General features: G+C 30.9%; 1 protein-coding gene across 1 annotated transcript; it reads right to left on the reverse strand.

Annotated features, from left to right (window-relative positions):
- Nucleotides 1–275: 275 nt before the first annotated feature.
- Nucleotides 276–26,352, reverse strand: LOC149477236 (facilitated trehalose transporter Tret1-2 homolog). Its single transcript, XM_089710676.1, has 7 exons — nucleotides 26,191–26,352; nucleotides 6,766–6,995; nucleotides 6,098–6,421; nucleotides 4,966–5,101; nucleotides 2,578–2,801; nucleotides 2,023–2,208; nucleotides 276–1,379 (listed from the first exon to the last, which is right to left on the reverse strand). Exons 1-7 carry the CDS (start codon nucleotides 26,261–26,263, stop codon nucleotides 1,125–1,127), a joined length of 1,428 nt encoding a protein of 475 aa, XP_089566802.1. The 5' UTR covers nucleotides 26,264–26,352; the 3' UTR covers nucleotides 276–1,124.
- Nucleotides 26,353–26,974: the final 622 nt, after the last annotated feature.

The following is a 26,974-nucleotide window of genomic DNA, read 5'->3' on the forward strand; positions in this document are numbered from 1 at the left end:
ACCAACCGAGATTGTTCCAATATTGCCCCTGAGGCAGGTACGTGAGCAGCCGGCCTTATTAATAACGAAAGCAACACCTTTGAATACAATGGTTAGTCTAAAACCATGTATGTATATCCTCCTTCCATCCTCACAAACTTTCGCATTTATAATATTAGTAGGATAGGATTTATTTGCCAAAGAGTGAATTAATTTCATTGCCAGCCAAAAAAATTAATTGAAATGAGGTATCATTTTATAAAGGCATCTCCGTGTGAGAAAAGAAACACAAATGATAGTAATAAATAAATATATTTCAAACAGTTGCTTAAATCTAATTTACAATTATCTAAACTCGAAGTCTAACATAAATTAAGTATACAATGGTTTCGTCTTAAATAATGACAATACTACACTAAATTAAATAACTACAAAAATAAAATTAATAATAAAAAATAAAATATTGTTTGTCACAAATTAAGTTTAATTTAGATAAAAAATATTCTTAATGAAGAAATACAGTCTCTGATATAAAAATAACACAAAATTAATATATGCATTTAATGCTCGAGATACTAAATTTTACAATTATTTGACTGGCTTATGATGTTATTCTATCCTAATTTTGTCTTTAAATACTAACCTATGGCACAGTTTGCATTTTGTTGTTAATCATACAAGTACAATAATTAATTCTGTCTATATTTTTTATTGAATGCCAAAAAAATGATATAATAAGTAGTATAGAGAGGTATGTAGAGAAAAACTATGAGGTTCAATGGTTTAGAAAATTTAGGCTTATGATGTTTTTTTTATTCCTATACTTTTTTATGTAATATGTTCATCATACATGTAAGTAGGACAATAAAAAACATTCTCACTGAAATCTAATGCCTAGGACTTTATCTATATTACTAATTCATACTATATAGAGTAAAAGTTTTAAACTTTGTATGTTTCTATTCTTCGGAAATACTGATCCGATTATGAAAATTGTTTCACTAACTGCACTATTCGGGAGTAAATGCTATTTTTCCCGGGGCAATTGCTAATATAGCTATAAAGCCCTGCAAACGGCTAGTACCTATAACGCCATGATCATAGGGACATCATGATCAACAACATTAACCCTATACATCTACATATTACATCCTAGTGACAGCAGCTTCTTCATCTTTCTCCTTGCCTCGCAGTTCCTCGTAGATCTCTTCTATTGTCTTCATCTTGGTTTCCGGGACACAACAGAAGATATACACCGTGCTGACGAGGCAAACTGCTGCGAAGATCCAGAATATGAGGTACAGGCCAACTGAGGTAGCCAGGGGATGGAACACCCTTAGTTGTACGGAGACTAGACCACTTGTGAATGCTATCACGATTGATGTCACGGTACCACGGTGCTGGAAAAAGATTGCGTATTATAATAAAATAATAGATGATGAAGATAATAAAATAAGCACGTCATTTTAAACAGAAATTATCTGCTAATAATTTCGTTATTCAATGCGTACTTTTACACATTATAGCTATACCTAGCTAAGTAGGTATTCACATTATAAAATACATAGGTACATCGTATGCTACTGTTAGAATGTGCATAAACTAGGCCAATTTATTAAATGGTTAGCTACGGATCCCTTACATTTTTTACGCCAAAGTTTTTCAAACTTAAGTTGTTAGTTAACTAGGTAAATGCTAAACCATAATTTTATTTTTAGTAGCGTCTTGTAAAATGACACGTAAGTAACTAGTTCAATAAAGCGCGTCATAAAATATTATAGTATCTTCACCGTGTGGTGAAGATACTATAATATTTTATGTTAAGATTCTCTACTAACCTACCCGAAACACTGACACAAAATTTCGGGTCATTTGTAACAGGATGGCGGTTCTACAGGGGTCTTAGTACGCAATGACAAAAAGAAAAATGATGGTCAGAACGCTGATACCGGATACCTTAAGATACCGTAATATTTTATAGTAGAGAATCTTAACATAAAATATTATAGTATCTTCATCGTGTGTGACGCGCTTAATACTTACTTGGAACGAGAACATCTCGGTCATAACAACAAACGGCACGGGCTGCAGGCCGGCCGCATCGCAGTAGATGCACAGACACAGCGCGCTCACCGGCAGCCACGCGACAAGCGTCGTGTGCGCGAAGAACCACCCGCCTAGCACTGTTAGTGCCAGCCCTGATACTAGGCAGGTAGTTCCTAGTAAAGGCTGGAAAATCGAAATTCGTAACAATGAAATACACCTTATGATACGTAAACTAATGTTTTAACTAAATATGTTTGGATAACTTAAAACACATTTTAGATATAAACACACGTATCTAGAGTCCAACTACACAATTAGATTAAAAAAATACCCACTGAAAATGTCCCTAATAATTGAATAACTACAACAGCTATAAAACTAAAAAAATATAAATAAATAATAATAAATTATATTACTCAAAACTTCACTAAAAACTTCCATATATATTTAGTTATAGAATCACAAAATTACCTCAAATCTTCATCAACTTTATAATATGGTAAAATGTAATAAATTTCGCTTAATACTTTCACAAAATCACAAGAAACATACCTTCCGTCCAGTCCTCTCTACCAAGCTCGACGCAGTACAGGACCCGATCATTTGCACAGCGCCCAACACCGCAGCTTGCTGGTTAGGAGTCAGCACCCATCCACCGCTCGACTCCTTGAAGATCATGGACGCAAAGTGCAGTACTGCCAGACAGCCACATAGCTCCCGGGCGAGCGTGATGATTAGTGTGATTCGGAACGCTCGGAATATGCACTTGTCCGATACTGAAAATGTTCTTTATTTATTTATATTTTGTAGCAGTAGAGATGTTGTTGTATAGAGTTGTTCGAATCCATTACTTCTGTGAATAAGACGATGTGCTAACAAGAGACAAATAAAGTCATTTCCTATGTGATAACGTAGTATAAATAAAAGCTCTTAGCTACAAATGCGTAAGTACCTATTTGAATTTTGTTAATTTTTATTACATAATCCACATAAGATAATCCACATTAGAATCTTGTCTCGTATTCATGAGGAATTTCTTCCGATTTAATTAACCCGTGAACTGGTTTTATTTTTAGAAATACATTTTCCTAGACATTTATAAAAAATTGTCTGTATAATAAGTAGATTTTTTGAGTATTAAGTATATTTAAAATCTATATTTAAAACTAAGTAGGTATATCAATTCATATCAGCTCTTATCTAATGCGTAACTAAGAGGTGACTCTACAAGAACTCTACCTACTTCTACGCATTATTTTATAAATTTTTTTTTAACAAAAGCAAGCGTGTGATCACATAATTGAATTTAATTATAATATTGATTTCAGTTAACAACTTTAAAAGCTTTTTAAACACTAAATACGTATTAATTAATAGTCGTCTGTTATCATCAACTAGTCCTACCAAGACTATCAGAAAATTAAACCAGTCGTTACTATGTAACATCTCATAACCGAACAAACACGGTTTACGGTAAACCGATAATCCCACAGAACAGTTATGTATACGTTGGCTAGTGGTGGCTACAAACCGGCTCGACGCTACAATCACTTCACTCAGGTGCTCAAACATTGTGACGTGTGTGGCTAGGGACGGATTTGAAGATATATTATCTATGACATTGTTTTCAATTTGGATAGAAAATAATCGTTAAGTTATCCATTTGATTAATAGCTGATCACGCTTTCTATGTATGTATTCAATTTTCAATTCAATTCAACAAAAGTATGTAACTATGGATATAAAATACAGTTGATGAAATTGAACATGTGTTGATAAAATAAATGGTGATACAGAGTAGACGTGATGTTGAGAAAATCTACCTCTAATACACAGAGCACCTATTCATTTATTTATTGCCATTCTATTATAATATCGATCTAATAGTTAACCGTACTTACGCTTGTTGGACAAGCCTTATTTTAAGACATGAATAGCCTTATTTTATACTTCATTATACTTTAAAAAATCACAATACTCCTTAAATAAATCGTACAATTTAAATTATATTGCACGCCTCATAAGCGAAGCGTTGAGGTGGGTACTACTGTCACTTCGCGCAAAACATCTGATTTTTCAAACTTAAAATGTCTTTATGTATCATACATTGCACTTGTAAGATAATACATACACACACATATTAAGAAAAAACACTATTTTTAACGTTCATGATATTTTTGATGTCATTTTTGTTATTTAAACTAGTTAAAAAACAGTTTAAAAAAGTTCTGTCTTGGACGTCCGTGTGTCTGTATGTGCGGATCCTTTTTCTTGTTAACACGATAGCGACCGAAATACTTTACTAATCGAGTCTTTTTTTTTCTCTTACGCTTGAGTATGCTCAGGAATAGAACCCTTTCATTTTTCAGGGTCTGATTCGATGTGGTTTAATTGTTATTAAATAAACAAAAATAATAATTAATAATTATTTATTAAAAAAAAATTATGAGGCGTGCACTTTTGGATTTTCCAAATTATTTTTATAATCAAATAGAGAAAATCTACTCTAGATAAACCACAATACATAAAAACAAAATAAAACTTTGCCATTACTTTGCCCCCAATACAGGGCCCTGCAAATAGCCTCAAATCCCGCCCTGTCGGTCGTTACAGCTCAAACACTCGACCATTCGTTACTCGACGCTATGGAAACGAATTGTTAGCATCCACTTTGACGTCCCGTTAGCAATAGTTTACTTTATGTTACTTGTATCTGTATAGATTGTGAATATTCATAGATGTGACACAATTTAGTAATTTTGTATAATTTGATCCAAGTAAAAGTGGAAGAACTACCTATACTGCTAAGTGCTAATCAGAATAATATAATTAATAAATTATACGATGTAATACTCAGATCATTTTCACGTTGAACATAAATTGTTATATCGAATACTGTCTGTTTTGAAAAGTTGTACAAAAAATATTTAGAATACTTACATATAGTTTTAAGGGATGTGAAGAAGTTTCCAGACTTGCTTTGCTCCAATTCCATCAACAACAACTGCAATTCACTTTCAATGGATGCATCCGTTACTTGTTTACACCGAAGCCACGCCAACACATCACGCGCCTCCTAGAGGCAGGAACATAGAGGCATTAAAATACATATACGAAACCGTTTAATCTATGAAATATTATATTACGCTTAACTGAAAGTTCTTGTGGTATGTTAAGTGAATATCAATTAAAGTAAAGACATGTTCATGGTTATCAAAATTTATCTGTGGTTTTAGAGACGTGGAACGTCGTGTGTGGTAATGGCATGATTACACTTAACATAATATTTATTTATTTATTATTTATTTTTTAATTTTGTTAATTTAAAATGAATAAAAACACTTATTTTATCTTAAAGCTCTGTCGTTAGCTACTTGGTACTCAAAAATGAATAAACTTTGATATCTAGACTTTAGAATTTAGGTTTTTGTTGTGTATTAAGTGCTTCTACAGAAGTTACAACTTGTTGGACGTTATGCTTAAGCTTATACAGAAGAATAATCTAGAACGATTGTCCTCGATACGAAACAAGGTTAAGCAACCCCTTATAAATGAGTATGCAAATACAAGATCGTTCGGTTGTTTGCGTAGGCACGGGTTTAACCTGCTAAGTACTAAATACATAATAATTTCGTGAACGTTTCATCGTAAAAATAAGATAGTAACTAAATTAATGGCCTATCGACTAACGTTGAGTACATCTTATAAACTCGATTGATTTTTTTTTTCAACTGTGATGCCCATATCTTGTTGGACTCTCACTTTCAAGCTGTTATCGCATTCTAAAAATAAAACTAACCGGATTATAGCTTGTACTTGAGCCTAATATAGCTTTTACTGGATTTTGGATTTTACGCAAATTATAATAAATCAATATTATACAAATCTATGATATATTATTAAAAAAAAATATATTCTTCTTTGTCGAGACTATTAATATTTGTTTAATACCGCTTAAAAGAACAAACTACTTATCTCACTCATGAATATTTACCTAATTACGTTTTTTTAACATTCGCTTTATTTATTCTATCGCTTTTGCTTCGTTTTACATTTAATAACTATTCCTTACCTCTTCTTTCCCAGTCTTCAACATATAAGACGGAGTCTCTGGCATGATCGGGAACACAAGCAAATGAATGAGCGGTACAGCCAGAAGAATCCACAGCGTAGCCTGGTAGCAAAGATATTCGCCCAGGAGAAATACAACAAGATTTCCCAGATTCTGCGACAGAACTACCAGACTTCCCAACGTCCCTCTAATGGAGTCTTCGCTTATTTCTTTAATGTATAACGGTGTGACGACATAGGATCCGCTGACTCCCATACCCACTACGGCCCTGGCGGCTATAAGGGCCCAGGTTTCTGTTGAATACAGTTTCAGGCCCCAGCAAATCTATAAAGATGATGAAATAATTTGTAAGTAAATAACTAGTAACGACATTTGTTAATAAAAATAAATATGTTTTAAATCAGCTATTGTCTTTTATTTCTAACTTCAACTGCAAACTAAAGATCCTTAAAAATAAGTTCTAGACGGAAGCTATTTTTAAATTCGTTTTGTTGATAAACCGCAACAAACATACATTAACTAGCATACAAACAATAAAATTTGCTTGGCTCTACATTCTTTATTAAAGTTGTGTTTGTACGCAATATAAACTAACATTTCGATTTAAATCTAGAAACTAATAATATAAAGAGGAATTTAATTGTCTGTTCATCACTCAAAATACTCACAGCCATAGAAAAAGAAGTGAGCATCAACGCTTTCTTTCTCCCAAAGTTATCGACAATGTACCCAAAGAGGAACACAGCCGGGGTACCCACGAGGTAGGGTACAGAGGCCATCCAAGAGATCACGTCAGGGTGCACAGGCGTGTCTGCAGGGCCGTCTTCTGACATGAGCCGGGGGCCCATAGGGGACATCCAGCCGATGGCTGTTCCGTAAGAGAAAACTGGTAACACCACTGCAAAAAATATCTCAATTTTATTTTGGCTAAAAAGTTAAAACAGTAGATAACAAATTAGTCTTATTTTATTTTTTGTTTCTTATTATTATCTTGTTTTATATTTATATCATTCAAATTAATTAATAGCATGTTAAATGTACGATTTATTTATATTTTTCTTGTTTCTTTTAATTTATTTAAAAAATAATGAATTAACGTTTGGCATTTGTAACTAATTTATAGCAAATCTATAAGTACCAATATAAATGTACGAGTATTACAATAAAGTTTTTAAACTTATTTCTAAAAACATACACCTCAATAAATACAACCTACTCTATATTCATAAATCTTCTAGAACCATCTAAATGAAAACTGCATAGAAACCCCATCACTATGTAACCATACACGCATCATAGGACATCCGACACTCATGACGTCACGATTCGTTGCATAAGAATCACAAGCAATTAATACAATTGAACTGAATAAAGGACAATGTTCATTGCCAATGAACTCTGGGTCCTTGAAGTGCACTCTTGAACTATGAAAGATATTTTTACCTCTTCAGTAATTTATAAAATTAAAACGTAGACAATAGACATACCGAATCAAAAAGCAATTTCTAAAGAGAAGATATACTTATCTTCTAAAGAAAAGATATACTTATCTTCTAAAGAGAAGATATACTTTAGAAGATAAGTATATAAGTATAAGTTTCTTCTCTTTAGAAATTGATCATTTTCTGTTAGAAATGACTATAAGTAAGTAAACGGATCCTAAAAGAATTGACTCTTCAGATTCTTAATTAATAAAATCATATAGTCCCCAATGTACGTGTCTATGTCCATATTACTGCGACATGAAGTAATATGGACATAGACTTCCATAAATAGGTATGCAATCTAGCAGCATATTTATGGTGCTAGTTTTAAAACCCTTAAAGAGAGAATAAAACACGACAAATTTAATAACAACAACAATAAAATATCCCCACAAAATATGCACCATTAAAACAGTTAAATGAAATGTACCTACTATGTAGTCACCAGTCGTTAACGTTTACACGCTCCCTCGTTTCAGAAGAATTGATTCGAGAACTTACGAACAATTGTTCATATAAAGATCACATTACAACGCATTTCAATTGATTGATACCACAACAATGTTACGGCATTTCTCTATCAAAATTTAATATACTGCATTGGATTTGCATATGTGGAGATATTTCGGAAATTTGTGATTTGGATAGTTTCATAAGTATCGTGAAGTTATTGTTAGAAAAAGTACAGGTTTGATAATAGCATTCATTTTTATTAACTCAATCACTAGTGGTGTTGATTTCAATAATTACTCTTTCGAAATTCATAGGTAGGTATATATTTTTATGGGTAGAGTTTTAGATTGATAGATTAAAAGTAAAGGAACAATACAATAGGTCATTTTTGCCATGCTTGATAGTTAAATTGGTATATAGGTTAAATCTGATTAAATACATTAGTGAGATATTTTTTTGTTTTCCCACAAAAATATAAGGAATTGTTCAAAAGCAATTAAACTTTACCACTCCTTCAAACACATGAGCTTTAAAAATACTGCGCATTTGTCGTGCTTTCAAAATTAAAGGCGGTCAAAGTTCCTAAATCATAATGAATCGCAAAACAAATTAATCAATCGTGTTGTACCTTGTAATCATATAACGGAATCAATGTTTATGTTTGGTACGATAACAAATAAGGTATTTGACTCTGACCTCAATTAATTAATTCATCTATTTTACACGCTTTATATTAGCTTCACCTGTATGTTTGTATCTTTGTAACCGACTTCTTTGGGCGCGATTTTGACCCACTTTAAACGGCCAGATTTCGTTCAAACTTTGTAGATTTATTGAGGACCGATGGCAATACACTAATTTGATAAAATTTTCTATTTTTTAGTTCGGTTTTCTATAAAAAGCGTGTTTTTTTAGTTTTATTAAACTATTATTATTTCTTACGTTTTTGTTTACAATCTATAAGTTAAATTTCTATTATGGAAATCATGTGTGACCTCAATGCATACTTTCGCAAAAATTTGTCGTGTTTTTTTTTCATTTCAATACGTGTTGACAAATTAAAAACAATACTGGGAATACCTCTTGAGATCTTTCTAGTGTAAATAGTAGAAAACAGTCAGTCTAATCTAGAAAAAACTTGATTTAGGCACTATAAGAAGCTTTCGACTTTTTGGTCATACACGACGAGGCAGTATTTAAACATTCTTTGTAAAATATGTTAAATTAAATCAAGACACTTTTCCTGGTAGAAAAAAAAAGAAATTTTTATTGCTATTTGCTGTTGAAACAGGCTTTCAATTAAAGCGTAATTTTTATGGGGTCTTCCGGTCATTAAAAAGTCTAAGTACCTAGTAAGTAGTTAGAGATAGATGCCCCGAACGAAATATATTAACAAAGTAAATATGTATACATATATACTTAGTTATATATACATATATACTTAGTTAAAAAAAATAAAAGAGCTCAATATATAAAGTATAGAGACGACAGTCTACACAATGTATGTAGAGTCTTATTTTATTAGTCTTTAATCTTTTGTTTTCTTTTTAACAGGTGGCTAAGTGAAATCAAAAAACGTCTCTATCTTTAATTCATCACTGAATTTCGTTACAATTTATTAGCGAAAAAATACTATCAATCTCCCAGTTTTAAAAATTAGCTACTTAATTATCTCAGATATGTACGCTTAATTTTATATATTGCTACATTATATTTACTAAATAATCTAATTATTATCATCCCCATCAGGTATTTAGGCGCAGTAAACGACCATGTCCATTGCCTTGATGTGTCAAACACAGATAACTAATAACTTATCTCATTATGACCGACAAAGATAATTTGTCTTAAATTGCGCTTTTTATGAAATAAGCTTTAAAAATAGAATTTAATGCTTCTTTTTTTTTCTATGTTGGTATATAGGCTATAGTTAGCCACAATGTAAAATACTAGTAAAAATGAAAAAATATCCCATTCTGCAGTCTGCTCCCGTGCCATTATTTCCAAAATGGAAAATGATAAAGACGGTCGGTATAATTATGAAAAAAGTAGGAAACTCTTATTAATTATAATACAATATTCATAAAAAATAATAATAAAGTATTTTCTGAGAAGCATCAATCAAGGTCTTATAGACTTCAAATTCCATGTCTTAGAATTCCATCTTTAATTCATTGAAATAGGTAATTATTAAATAATAGGGCATAAATAAACGTATACATATTAAATACTAGCTTTCCGCCCGCGGCTGCGCCAGCGTTTTGAAAGAAAAACCCGCATAGTTCCCGTTCCCGTGTATTTCCGGGATAAAACCTATCCTATGTGTTAATCCAAGTTACCCTTTATATGTGTGCTAAATTTAATTGTTATCGGTTCAGTAGTTTTTGTGTGAAAGAGTAACAAACAGACACATACATATCCTCACAAACTTTCGCATAATATTAGTAGGATAGTAGGATTTTATACTACGCCATTCAAACCATAGTAAAAGACATAAATTAAGTTAAATGCCATTTCTAGCACGTTGAACTCAATTCATTAGACTTTTTGACACAATTACTATACAAGCTGTCTTAGTGTAGGCCTGCAGGTCATATTATCTTTTAATCATCAGGTCTTATTATAATATTGTTGTATTTTTTATGTTTAATTAATTTAAGATAATGATTTCTATGTATTTAATTTTATATTTATGGTGAATAAATGATTATGATTATGATTATGAATTCTAAGTCTAGACAATTATCATGGACTTATGTCCAAGAAAGAACCTCTTGATAGTTATACTTCACGTAATATATTTCTAGTATCTATTACCTAAGTAATAATTTTCGAATTTTCGCGGCTTCTAGTGGAATGAACTTTAAACTAGTCTGAATAGTGAATACGGAATATTAAATAGACGAAATGCTATGGTATGGACCAGAATCGTCAAAAGGTGAATGAATTTTCGCGTCCTTGAATTCTAGACGTGATTCTGGACCGGTTCACATTTCTCTCTTTGTTTATTGCTATGACGCGTCATCTTATATATAAAAATGAATCGCAAAATGTGTTGGTAAGCGCATAACTCGAGAACGGCTGAACCGATTTCGATAATTCTTTTTTTATTATATTCCTTGAAGTACGAGGATGGTTCTTATGTAGAGAAAACGAAAACATGTACCACGGGCGAAGCCGGGGCGGACCGCTAGTTTCAATAAAAATTTACATTTTCTTGACTATTTATATGTCATTTTAGAAGTTGCAATGAATAATAAAAAATAAATATGCAGATTTAACGTAGATATGCATAAATTTATTAGATGGTGTGTATTTTGACGTAGGGGAGACCGAGGGGAGTTGAAACAATTTTCACGTTTTGTTTGATATAACTCATACTATTATCAGAAATCTTATGGTACCTACTGGTATCAATCGATAGGTTATTCTATACACTTCCGAATGGTTAGCATAAATAAACGGTAAGCGTTAAAGATGGTGGTTAAGAATTGACTTAATCGTAACAAGTCAACTTGTTTCAATTCCCCTCATACCGAGGTAAGATGAAACAGAGGTCGAGGAGAGTTGAAACATAATGATTTTGGGGAGTAATAGGAGCTGCAAAATAAAAATGATGATTTAATTCAAAGGTTTTAATTAAAACTTATATTTTCAAGTAATCAACGACTTTTATAAGTAATATTTTAATGACATTTCAGTCAAGTAGGTCTAATACAAATAATAAACACCTAAATAACCAAAAATTAACATTCGTAACATCAATTATAATCAGTCAAATCAACAAAATGTTTTACATTTTTATAAAACTAAATCTTTGACATAAAATAGTTAATAATCAGTCGTTTTTTAAGTATGTATTACAATCAGTACCTACTATAAACTATTTAAGGAACAATAATCTACAAAATGTCAAAGACAAAGTTCTCCACCAGCACAAGTTTCATGAGCCCACAATTGGCATTTCAAACATTGAGCCAACTTTTCTTTGGATCTGTTATTTGAATATGATTCCATACAGCAAATACAACAGGATTCCTCTTCTTCTTCATCACTATCTTCGTTTCTTGACAACCTTAACCTTTTTAGTTTTACAGCCTGGTTTTAAACTTATTCTTGCTTTAGTTCATCCAGTAGGCATGCTTAAACAAATAAACACATTAAATCAACAATAAAATCCGATAATCTTCGTACTTTTTAGCTATAATCAGATATTAAATTGAAAACAAGGAGAGTTGAAACAGTCTGTTTCAAATCACCTCGGTGAGAAAAAACCTCCCAATTTTTATTCAAATCACGACCAAGCAGTAAATACACAGAAATCAAATTTACCAAGTATATTTCAAGAATCAATAGATAATAAGTTTTTAAAACGTAAATAACTCAACCCAAAAAACAATACCAATATTAAAGTACGAGCATCGTAAAAAATCATGAAATACTTACTTTTTACGATTTTCGGCACATGTCATTCAGAACTACACAACTGCACAACTGACGTCATCGTCATGAACTGACGCGATAGCTGGTGGCGGGAGTTGGTTAAAAAAGACGTTGCCAGATCGCTAACAGTTTTAAGTTCGGAGAAATCGAGACTGTTTCAACTCACCTTTGTTTCAAAACCCCTCGGTCTCCCCTATTCTTTTTAATTAAATATAGGTACGTACATCACTGTTATTATCTAATAATTCCAGTAAATTAGGAAAGGAGTGATCAAGTTCAGCACAGCTAAAACTCATAGGTACCTTATCTTACGAGTTACGGTCCATTTAGATCAAACGAGTGAATGCTCATCCTAAACCCACTATGTCAAATTGTTTTAGTGTAAACAGGCGTAGAGCATTCTTTCGTTGATCTAGGTGCATTTGCAAAGATTCTATGCAATGTTCTAATACTAAATAACACTGAACACGAGTTTTCGTAAACGAAATTACAAAATAATGAACAAGATTACAAAATACTGCTCTTGCTCTTGGTCTAGCTCTATGTTCGTTTAATGTAAATGCAATGATTTTTTTAATACATAAAAATACGACGTGATAAGGAATTGTATTACGAAAATAAAGCCGACAGTTTTGCCAGTTATTTTGTAGTAGTAATTTTAAAAAGGAGCGAATTTATGTTAGATAATTATTAATTCAAATTATAATTTTAAGGGAGTACTGCCACTACAATGTTATATGTACAAATGAAGTTAAATACATTGTTATAGTTTATTGCTTATATTTTATGCGTTGTTGAGATTTTGAGATAAGAAAACAATTACTAATGACTACAGGACATTCATGGAACAATACACATAAAGTTATTATGTCTATTTGACATTGTACAACTCTAAGGTACAACTCTACATTTTGAAGAACATAAAAATTATAATTTATAATGCATTTTCAATAACAAACAATTCATGTTGATTTTATTTTTAAAAATTTATTATGGCCATTTTACTCATAATCATTAGGTTAAGTACTTTCGATATAGTTTTTCAATATCTGTAATAGTTACAGAATAATCGCCTGTGCACACTTAACGATTACACCCTATGTATATTATCTATATTATAATTTATGAATGGCGTCGTCGATATCTATATATAATATACAATATGTATAAAAAATTAATGAGAAATGAACTTTTTGATTTGGTGTAAAATTCGTAACAGTTAACAGCTAATTTACTACCTACTAGCTACTTTGTCATTAATGACCTAGACTGAAGATTATTACAGTGTACTAAGTACTCGTTAAAAATATGTACTTTCCTTCGTTCAGTGTACCTAAGAAACATTCATCCAACCAAACAAATTCTCACTATTAAAACTACTAAAATACACTATTAAAACAAATTCTCTATATTAAAGCTAATAATGGTGCTATCATTATTACCTTTCTAATATTATAATTATTGGTCTTCAACGGAAGCTTTATACTGGAGATAAAATATTTTCCGCTCATAATGAACATTATCCTCCATTTCCTTTTGGATAAAAAGAAATATACAATAATGGTTTTCCTTCAATCGTTATCTATTTAGTCTATTTATATCAAAATGGACGTTACCATGGTTACGGCATCACGCGTGAATAATTGGACAGGATTTCGATAATTCGCTTTTAATGATATTGATACCTTTTGATCTTGATTGATATTAATATTTTGATATTGTCAGAAGATTCTTATGAATGAAGAAATCGGAAAACTCCACGGAGCTGAGATAGAAAATTCAAGAAACGTTATATGTATTATCTTATATATAAAATTCTCGTGTCACAATGTTAGTCTGCATACTCCTCCGAAACGGGTGGACCGATTCTCATGAAATTTTCTGTGCATATCGGGAAAGTCTGAGAATCTGCCAACATCTATTTTAAATTTTTATATGTACCACGGGCGGGCCGCTAGTAATTTATAATATATTCTCGAATATGGTTTGTATTATATTCTTGAAATTTTAAGAAAATGTTTATCCTTACATTTACACAACTTTATTACATATAATTAATTCCATGTATTCTATGTATGTTTTATAATTTCACCATGTCTTGTTGTCTTCTTCTGATGTGTTTTTTATTCGTATTTTTAAATAGTTTGTTATAGTGCACAATAAAGTGTTTTTATTAAATTATTTACACTTAATCACGTGTTGACACGCGAAAACCGCGTTAATTAAAGCTGTTATGTAAGTTATAAATATTTGGTTATTAAATAACTTGGAAATACTTGTTGAACCTTCCTCGAATCAAATATTTGTTTTTTTTGCTTATGGGAATGTTGGGCATTTGTTTGAAAAACGTAATCTTTTATTTTTAAATATCCTTATTTTATAATAAAAGACTGCTTACAGATGTGTCCGCATGGATATAGGTAGGTGACCGGGTAAAAATATAGCCTAATCTTCGCCGAAATCTATATATATCTACATGTTGATGTTTTGTCTATAACCTCCGAAACGACAGGACAGATTTCAATAGCTCCATCTTCATAATAACTTAATAAGAACATAGGTACCTAACTAAGACGTTTTACCATAAGCAATAAAGTATTTATTAAATAAAGATAGATTCGTTAAAGATTAGATAGATTTTTGAATTTCGTCTTAAAATACGAATCAACGGTACCTAATTATTGTCTAATATAACAAATCAATATAGAATTTAAAAGACGCCGATTGAATAAATATTTGGACACCATCTTGACTTTTGTCCGGTTTCTTAAATCGATCCATCTTTTTCTTAAATTTTATTTATTTGTAAGAATCTGTGAAAACCAAATCGAATTTCTACAAAATACTTATGTACTTGTAAGTACATAAAAAAGAAATATATAATTTGGATGCCTAAGTAGGTACTTAGTTAGTTTTATAGAAAAAAATACCTTTCTTTGATCTCTAGAAAATCGTTTCGATCTAATAAAAAGAAAAAGTAGGACATTTTGTGTTCGTTAATAGGCACAATATAAAAGGGAAAATAAAATTCTATTTATTTATAAGATAATCATCCTTCAAAAGAATAAATTTTGGAACGAAATAAAAGTGTTCCAGAGATCTAATACCTACATAATGTGCCTATACCGTCCCAGTCTCGGTTGTAGTTTTAGCAAATACATTATTTTCTATTTTTTTTTATTTCTCGGGAAATAGGTGTTCAAATACCTACATTTAGAACCACAGATTGCTGAATTTGTTACAGAGAACCAAATAAATGAATGCTACTATCATTTTATATACATACCTACAATCTACATACTAACATATTTGTAACAAACCTTTTAGATTAAATTATTATAATATTAATATAAAGTATTATTTTGTATTTTGTACTTTAATTTATTTCCTTAGCTATGTCGGGATTATGTCTTTATTCATTCATCTGAAAAATATTGCTAATAGCCGCTGTACACGAGTACAGTAACCAGTAGAGTGAACTAGCATACCTACTACTCTACCAGTTCTCAGTACTCTACCAATTTTTGTAGAGTAACTGTCATACTGCCACGGTGCTAGCCACTCTTCTCTACCAAATTTTATTACTCTACTCTACCCAATGGTGTGTACGTAAGTAGGATAATTAGTACACTACCGCTCTACTCTACCGTTTACTCTAGCTGTGTACAGCGGCGATAATAGACATTTTCAAATTCAAATTTTTCGTCATTTTATTCTTACAGTTATAAAAATAATAGCAACACGTGCAACTAGATACGTCTAGTTCTTTTATCCTGTTAAAGTACGTATTAGAAGGAAAAGCTTAAGAATCTTATAATGATGATGATGTATCGGAAACAAAACGTAAGTAAAATAAAACGTAAGTAAAACACAATTATTACAGATATTAACGTATAAAATTGACATTAAGTGTCATTAAACAAAGAACAGCTGACCAACAATTAAAATATTTAGTCACACATTAACGGTTTGAATATACATTGTACAGCTTTATTTGAACTTATAAAATGGATAATATAACTATCAGAAAGAAAACACTCCCTAAACAAAGGTCTGAATCAAATCTACAAGAAATATTAAATGATTCTTTTCTAAGTTTATCCAGTTCAAGTTACACGGATTTATCTACAAAGACAAGTCAACATATTATATCCACTCCAAATACTTCAATAGTGTTCAATGAGAATCAAGAAATAAGCAAATTACAAACCGAATTAATATCCGCACAAGAATCTATCTATAACCTAACAAAACAATGTTATAATCTTAGACAAACATTACACAAAAGTGAGAAAAAAGTACAGAATTTGATAAGTCTAATTTTAAATACTAAATCGGATAAAACATTAACAGGTATCTCGAATAAAACGCCTATAAAACAGACTATAATGAATATAAGTTTTAAAACACCACGGCACTCACCTTTAAAATACTTCAATGAAAATATATTTATTCACAACACTTATCCTAAAATCAAACAGAAAACATTAACTAACTTACAACAAAAACACAATTCTCATAGTGTTACTACTGATATGGGTTTGGATAAAAATACTTTAAACTATAACATAAATAAGCCACTAATATTAAATAAAGAATGTGACGGTACCGACAAAAATAAAATTACCAATTGTCAACAAACCATAACAGATGTCAGCACAAAGGTAATAAAACGTAAAATTATAATTATGGGTGATGAACGCGTTAGAAATTTGTCTATAAGTATGCTGGAAAAACGGAAAAATAAGTGGAACGACTGTTATGAAATATTTGGCTTGACAAAACCGCATGCTTCTTCAAGTGAAATATTAAACAGCTGTGAAAGTTTGATACAATCTATAAATAATGAAGACATATTAATATTGGGCTTAGGTTCCAATGACAAAAATCCATATACTCTAATTTCAAATTTACTAGAATTATTGGGAAAATTAAAAAATAATAAAATATTTATATTAAATGTAAAATATAACCGTTACTTGAATGAGAAATTTCTTAATACAAAAATGAAACTTTTTTTAAGAGGACATACAAATTGTACATATATTGATATTGATGAAGATTATACATTTTATAATTCCAGACTTAATTACTTATATTGAAAATTTAACAAATAGATTAAATATAGAAATTGACAGCTTAGAATATGCAAATACATTTTTAAATCCCAAAAATATTAAAAAAAGGCTTGCTTCTTCAAAAAAATGCAATATATTCCAAAATAATCAAAACAATTCCTATCCAGTAAAAAAAGGCACTATTCCCTATTATTTTAAGAGGTCAAAAAATGTTTTACATACTCTAAAACCGAACCAGTTAAATGAGGACATACCAAATAGTAATTTAATATTGAAAAATAAAAATACTCCATCAAATTCAAAATTTTTTCGTATCTAAAACACAATTTTTGACAATTTTACATCAAAATATAGCCGGAGCTATTAATAAGTCAGAAGAACTGTATTTGGCAATATCACAACTAGATAAATCACACAACATTGACATCATATGTTTATGTGAAACGTTTATTAAAAAGGGAAATGAACAGTTACTTAAATTACCAGGATATAAGTTAATATCATCATTTTCTCGTAAACAAAGAAGAGGTGGAACATGTATTTTGGTTAAGCACGACATTCCATGCACCAATCTAGACTTTATAAGGGATTATGGTTGCAATTTATTTTTTGAATGTTGTGGTATAGAATTAAAGCACTTAAATACAGTGATAATTTGTATATATAGAATCCCTAGTCAAAACATAAATATTTTTATAAGAAACCTTCAGGATATATTACAAAGGATTGGACTTAAAAATAAAAAAATAATATTATGTGGAGATTGGAATATTGATATTCTTAAAAAGACTAAGTTTTCAGATGAACTCATTACTTTACTACAGAACTTTAATATTGAATGCTTAATAAAAACACCTACTAAGAAAAATGCATGCATAGACCAAATAGCAACAAATATAAAAAGAAATGTGAACACAGAAGTACTACACCTCGGTTTGTCAGACCATGAAACGGCACAGATATTAAAAGTTAGTATGATAAAGCGCAAAACAAATGTATCCTGGTTTGAAACAAAAAGAGACTACTGTAATGAGAATATTCGTAAATTTTGTGAATGTATGTCATCGTTAAGCTTCATTGGTTGGAATCATTATGTGAAATATAAAAATATACTAAAAAGGTGCATTCTTAAATCAAAACAAATTCAAAGTGAAAAATTTATTAAATTGGCAAAAAATAAAAACAAAGCATTATGGCAAATGATATCTAATAATATGAATGACGAAACCAATATTACAGAAATTGAAGAGATTGTAGTTAATAATAAAATATACGACTCAATGAATGAAATTTGCGAACAGTTTAATAATTTTTTTATTGACATCACAAATCAAACAACATTTAATTTTGATGTAAATGCCATAAAAAAGACTTTGACTACAGAAAGTTGCAATACTATTTTCTTAACACCTACAAACAGTAACGAAATTTGTAAAATAATAAAATCACTTAATAACACTAATTCAGTAGGAACAGATGGAATAAGTACAAAAATATTAAAATCATGCAGTGACCATATTTGCGAACCGTTGTCTTTTCTTGTAAATTTATCGATGGAACAGGGAACTTTTCCACACGCGCTGAAAACATCAGTGATAAAACCATTATTTAAAAAAGACGATCCGAAAGATATTAAGAATTACAGACCGATAGCGTTAATACCAGTGATATCTAAAATATTTGAAAAAGTAATCTTAGAAAGAATTAGAAATTATATTGATAGAAACAAGATCTTATGTAAAGAACAGTTTGGATTTAGGAAAAATAGTTCCACTTCATTAGCATGCTTTGATATGGTGAAAGAAATAATTCAAGCCTTCATCGAAAAAAAACCCGTAAGCGCTATATTTCTAGATATGAGCAAGGCATTTGATTTTGTAGACCATGAATTACTCTTGCTTAAGTTAGATAAATATGGTATAAGAGGAATTGCCAAAGAATGGATTGCTAGTTATTTAAAGGATAGAGATCAGTTTGTGGAAATACAACAAATAGTAAATCAATCAAGAAACGTATATAGATCAGTAAAAAAAACTAATAGATCAGGTGTACCACAAGGAAGTGTGCTCGGCCCGTTTTTATTTCTCTTGTATATTAATGACCTACCGAAATCAGTGAAACACAAATCAGTTTTATTCGCAGACGACACTACTCTAATTGTTAAATGTACTGAAAAGGAAACGTACGAGAGAGATATAAATGAAGCAGTTAAAAATATTGTAAAATGGTTAGAAGACAACAATCTTAAAATTAACTTATTAAAAACAAAAATAATTCAATTTTATACAAAGAATTGCTCCAAAATAAACCTAAATATAAAGTGTGATAACCAAGTAATAGAACAAGTAGATCATCATAAATTCTTGGGTGTTTTGTTGGATGAAGGTCTAAAATGGAACAAACATATTGATTACGTTTGTGACAGAATTAATCGTTTCGTTTACGTATTACGGCGTTTAAGAGATACTGTTTCTATGAATGCAGCAATAAATGCTTATCATGCCTACGTTTCCTCTGTACTTTCGTATGGAATCATTCTTTGGGGACAATCTTGTGATGTGCGGAAGGTATAATTTGTCTCACAAAAAAAATGTATCAGAGCTCTGTGCGGTTTGAACCAAAGAGACAGTTGTAGACCTCTGTTCAGTAAATTACGGATCCTTACTTTAACTTGCATGTACATAAGAGAAGTATGTTTATTTGTAAAATATCACCCGGAATACTTTAAGAAGAAAGGAGAAGTAAATTCGCATATGTTGACAAGATACCAAAACAAATTACATTTCCCAACGTGTAGAATTAACAAAGCTAAAAACAGTGTAATATTTATGGCTATTAAAATATATAATAAAATACCGGACAATTTCAAGGAACTACCAGTAAATTTTTTCAAAAATAAACTGACGAACTGGTTGATGGTGAAACAATTTTATGACATTGAAGAATTTATGACTTTTAAGTAGTGTAAACTGAATTGTGTGTGATAAGTGTGTGATATAATCGTGTTAATCGTAGTGCGTTCGCGTAATTGTGAAAATTGAATTGTGTGTACATTTAAACAATTAGACTAATCAACTTTCTTTTTCAATATTTGCACACCCAATCAATGGGTAGAATGTATTAGCCACATAATATTGTAATTAAAAACATCTATAATTTGTAACTACATTCTTGCAAATAAATATAATTTGAATTTGAATTTGAATTTGATTGTCAGGCGCCAGTATATGACATAATATTATTATGTCATATACTGGATTATCTTGAGTCCAATAACATACTGCCTGACCTTCAATCTGGATTCAGAAAGCGAAGAGGTACTGTAACAGCATTGACAGATGTGCTGGATAATATTTTATGCGAACAAGATTGTGGTAAAGGAACGCTTTTGGTCCTTTTAGACTTTTCACGTGCTTTTGACACCATAGATACTAACCTACTTTTATCAAAATTGGTCTATTACGGCTTTTGCCAAGATTCTGTTGCTTGGTTTAAGAGTTATCTTAGTGAACGTAGGCAGACTGTAGTGGTCTCTAATAGTGACGGAACTACTTCTCTTTCTCATTGTAGTCCAGTGAAACGAGGAGTACCTCAGGGTTCTATTTTGGGACCTATTTTGTTTGTCTTGTACACTGCAGATATAATATCGAAAATTAAGTACTGCCACTACCATATTTACGCTGATGATGTCCAATTATATACCTCTTTTAAACCTGATAAAACTGACGAATTCATACAAAAATTAAATGACGATCTGGACAGCATTTCAAAATGGTCAATAAATAACGCATTAGTGCTTAACGCCGATAAAACCAAATTTATGATACTGGGTACTCCTCAAATTATTAAACAGATTGAGCAACAAACGTCGCTGTTGCATGTAAACGGAGTCCCGTTGGAACGTGTGCGTGAGGCTCGGAATCTAGGTGTAATTTTCGATGAAGCACTTAGATTCGAAAAGTTCATAAATACGACAATCGCAAACTGCTTCTACCGATTAAAACTATTGTATCGCATAAGAAATTACCTAGATCCTCGTCTACGTCTCAGACTATGTGAGTCTTTGGTTTTGTCAAAACTCAATTATGCGGATGTAATGTACGGTCCCCGTCTCCTATCTCGTACTAAAAACGCCATTCAACGAGTGCAAAATGCTTGCGCAAGGTTTTGTTGGGATATTCCTGCTCGAACGCACATCTCGCCATATTTAAAAAAAGCAAACATCCTTAACATGGACCATCGTAGGCGTTTACATCTCGCATCTCTTCTCTTCGATGTGATCAGTACCAAAGCCCCAGCGTACCTCTATAATAAACTGACATGGATGGGATGTAATAATGGTATAACTACTAGGGCGACCCTCGTCAAACTGGCAGCACCAAAACACCATAAATCAATTTTTAAAGGTAGTTTTAAATATAGTGCGACTAAGTGCTGGAATAATTTACCACCTCCATTGCGAAACTCGAGGACCTTAGCAAGTTTTAAACATGGCTTTAAAAAACAACTTCTTACCGAGTTTCGTAACCAGCCTTAGTCGCATAGGATATTCAGGGTACAATTATTGTGTTCATTGTTTATTGTGCTATATTTCATATCTATATTATATGTGAAAAATTATGTTATTGTGTTTTGTTTATATTACTATTATTATTAATTTGTACTTGTGTTGTGTATTTTATTAATTGTTATATATTTATATATTATTATCTATATTTAAGTATACATAAGAAATTATAATATGTATATTTTATAACTTGAGTCTATTGACTGGCACTCCAACAAGGGGCTACTGAAAATCAGCGCTTCACAACAAGTGCAGCACATGCTGAGTAGCGACCCTTTTTAGCACCACACTGATTAGGAATAAGTCACTATTTTTATTTTTTGCTTTTGTTTAGTTTGTATATTTTTTTTTTCTTTTTATTATGTGTGTGGTGTTAAATAAACTTTTCTTTCTTTCTTTCTTTCTTTCTTTCTAATAATTGAGATAAAAACTTCAAGATTCTCCGTGTATTCATGGTATTGTAATTCATGTGTACACTTTACGCGGAAAGCGTTCTAAAAATATAAAATAATTATAGACGTTGTTATAGACGTTCTTACTTTTAAAGAGCTTGATGAGAAAGTCACTTTTAAATTTTACAAAACATACTTCAAAGCGTAGCGTAGCGAGGTGGGTATCCTTATCTATTCCATACTTCCGCGGACAAAATTGAATTAGAATAGAATAGAATAAGAATTTATTCGCAGTAAAAATCAAACATATAAACAAAAAAAAAATACACAAGAAATATAAAAGTTTACTACGAAAAGGCTATTGGACTCAGCATACGGTGGAATTCTCGCATAGTTATGTAAATAAGTGTCATTTGATTAGTCTTAAAAATGAAATAGAAGTTTCTGAAGTGAAACTTCTTTAGGCGCGATAAGAGTAAAATTTCAAGGTCGCGTCATGGCAATACCATCACGTCATGGAGTAAGGCAACGATTTTGGTATCTTTGAATCTTGCCAAAGAAGATTCACTTCTGATACGTGTGCCCGGCACACACGCTCTTTTTTAAAAGGTATTATAACTACTTTGTTGTTCGAAAATCCACGCAGTACAAAATTTTTCATCCAGGCGAGCGATGACGGGTGGATAGCTAGTTTATTATACAGGGTGTCCCACTGTTGGTATACTAAGCTCAAAGGAGGTTATAGATTTGCATACGCTGAGTACGTAAAAAATACTTAAAAAATTCCAGACCCATTTTTTTTTCAAATAGATGAATTCTTAAAACTCTATGTGTACACCCCTAACAAGCAACCCGCCCATTTTTGTCACCAGCACGTGAGCTATCGTTTAAGATTATGTTTTCATAGACAAAATGCTCACATTAGAGAAGCGGTATATGACGGCTGCGCGAAGCTAGAGAAGAAAACATGGATTTTCAGGAAAAATTTAGCAAACAAATTTTGATGTAATTTTGTTGTTTAAGTATTTTTTACGTGATCAGTGTATGCAAAACTACTAGTTCCTTCGCGCTTAGTATACCAATAGTGGGACACCCTGTATAGCAATGTTTATCATCATCATTTTTTTACTCAAATAAATCCGAGCTTCACAATTCTTAATAAACCTCTGGCTAGCGATGATAATGTCCTCAATCAGTGCAAAAAAGAACTATCAAGCTTTTTCTCTCGGTCATTATGCTGTTTCATCTTATGAGTTATCATAAGCTTCACTTCTCATTTATAAAAGTATTCATGGTAAACATTTTTTTGCAACAAAGTGGAATCATCATGTTGCAAAAATAAGTGTCAACATGTTGGCAGCACTGTGTTGCATAGTTGATATAATTGTTGGTACGTAACTTGACATATTTTTGAAGTAGTGGGGAAAGTTTTAGTACAAAGAATTATTACAGGTGTTTTAGTACATTTTTATACATGCAAGCTACACACAAGTGGGCTACCACTAAATAAACTACGAAAAAGTTATCAAGTAACAAATTACCTACGTGCCGGCAGACGCATGTTGAAAAGTCAGCGAGGAGCAACAACTTTTAAACCAAGTTTTTAGCAACATTATTGATCAACTGTTGCTCAACAAAAGTAGTACCATATAAGTATAGGAGTCTTGAATAACTTATGAAAACAATCGAACAATAAATTCACTAATACCTTGTTAAATTTCTTTATAACGAATCAATAAAGCTTGTTAAAAAGCTATAAAATACTCTCGCTACGTTTGTCGTAGCTATGAAATATATATACATATATATATAGATTTATCAATCTCAAACATTTTCCTTAAGAAGGTGAAACGTGTATACAGATCAATATTTTATCCCATATTTAATCGAAGAAATGTACGATTTGTAGGTACCTATTTTGTATAACCACTTAAAAGCTGATCCATGTACATGACTAAATACTTAAAGCTTCAGTCTTTTAGTAAGTAGGTTCTTTATATTTTGTGTGTAAGTACTGCTATTTCTTTCTTGCCGTCGTTTAAACAACATTTAAATTCTATAACATCATATGTACTGTATTTTATTTAATTGAGGTTTGGTAAATAACTATTACGCTTACAATAAAAATTGAATCAACTTCGGTCTATGTATAAATTATTATTCGTAGAAATTGCACTAAAATTAAATTAAACCTGCTTTTTTTTAAAGTGAAAACTTTCATTACATCGTCTCAAACTTTTTGGTCTGTGTAGCGCATGTCGCGTGTATCGCGGCTGCCGAGTAGGTATACCTACTCCGTACTCGGCAGCCGACCGTCACCGGTCACGCGACATGCGCTACACAAAGCAGTGTTCGGAACCGTTCGAACAGTTTCACTTTTACCGTGGTTTCATAAAACCACACAACATTTTTTTTTTCAATGTCGCATTTTGGTTTAAAATATTCTAACTTTTTGGGGTTTTTAAAATATTCTTTATACCTACTTATGTTTACTAATTTCATAGTAGGTACCAGTGGTTACCACCATTGATAGAAAAAAGCAAGACAAGTTACAAATATATTCTATATGAAAAAATATAAAACAACTAGATATGAAATATTCTTTGTAGTTTCAAAATAATGATCGAAATACGATATCCATTGTCCGCTGGGCATGGGAAAGTAAATGTTTGAAAACACGTGATCTGCTTAAAATATACCTACTTTATTTAAACAGTTTATCGCATAGATAAGAATAAAATGAATTTTAATTTCTAACTGTTATTGGGAGATTTATTGAGGAAGTCAAATAATATTTCACATTTGTAGAACTTTGTCGCAAAATCTGTTATAAAATCGTCTTCCAAAATTATGAGGAAATTTTGAAATAATTAATTTAAAAATGATCTATTGCTCTATGTTTTGTTTTAAAATTATTTAATAAACTCTTACTTACCTATAAAAAAGATTTACGAAAGTTAAATTTTTACGTGAAACATTAAGTAATTAACGTTGAACCGCTTTAATTGGAAATTGTTATTTTTTTTTAATTTACAGAATAATAATTTTAGGAAAGTTAAAAAATGTATTCGCACAGATAACATAACTAAATCTACGTATTAATAATCACATAATAGCAATAGGCAATAAAGATTTTAATGTCGCGTCTTGATCAACAATTTCAATATTTTTGTACTTATGTAAAAGTTTTTTTTTTAGGTTGCAATTAAGTTGTGTATGTAAATTAATGATTAGGTACGCTTGCAATCACGCATCATAGAAGGGTTAAATTAAAAAAAATTGGTATTGTTTCATAATTCATTCAGAATAAAATAAGACCATCTACATTTTTATTTAATATTTTTAAATGCATATAAATAACACTAATGGCGCTCGTTATTGTAATTTATCTGAGTATAATACCTGCTTTAGAGACATTACTAATAAATTCTAAAAAGGTCATAATGGACAAAACATATTTATAGAAATTATTATATTATTTTTAATTAGTACACATTTTTTTTCTGTTTAAAATTATTCCCCATTAAGAATTCACCGAAATAGCACTTTTATTAATTTAGGTTTTTCATACGTTTTCAAAATCACCACAGGGCACAGGCCATACCTCATAATGCACTGAAAATTTATGAAACCGGCTTATCACTTCTTATCGTTCTCTAACACGCAAGTTACTTACTCAGAACAGCCACCATAATTTGGTTCACCTTACTGCCCTCCGAGCAGTATTTTTTCACTGTATATTTCAACATTTTCACTTAAAATAACTACAATTTATAAATATAAGTTTATACCGCGGATGCGGGCGCTTAGTGCCGCCGATATTGTACAAATGAGCCGGCCAGCGGTCATGGGTTGACAAATACTAACTATACTTGGCTTTTTTTATATCGTAAGATGGACAGTGTAAGCCCAATGTTTGTATGTGGATATATGGGTTTTTGGTATATTAATGCAAGGCGTTACATAATTTATGGTTTTTGAACGCTTTATGTAATTTTAAAGGTCATTAATTATAACTTTATAAGCTGTGTATCCAGGAAAATGTCTGCTTGTTGGAATAGATTATAATTTATATATATAGAATATATATTTTTTTTAAATAGATAATGTGTTTAGAGTACAAATAGGACATCAAAATTGAAGTAAAAATTTCACAGTTTTTTTTTTAATATTCATAAGTACTGTGATAACATCTTACATCAAAAAATGCGCAATATTTCTAATAGTGTGAAATGTGCTTTTTAGTATTCAAAAAGCGTAGCACAACCGTAGCAAAATGAGTGATCAAAAATATTCTGGTAAATACACCTAGCGCCATCTAGTATTCAATGGAAGTTTTTATAGTTATTACTTCAGTTATAGGAATAAGTATATCGTAATTGTAAAGGTATATTATTAGTCTTGGTCTGAATGTTATTTATTTTTTTCTAATTCTTAATTTAATTTATTTTGTTTTATTT

Source organism: Colias philodice, chromosome 25 (genome assembly GCF_061535455.1).
Source record: "Colias philodice isolate Cphi_HAF_F1 chromosome 25, ilColPhil1 Martin Lab GWU primary, whole genome shotgun sequence".
NCBI classification, from domain to species: domain Eukaryota; kingdom Metazoa; phylum Arthropoda; class Insecta; order Lepidoptera; family Pieridae; genus Colias; species Colias philodice.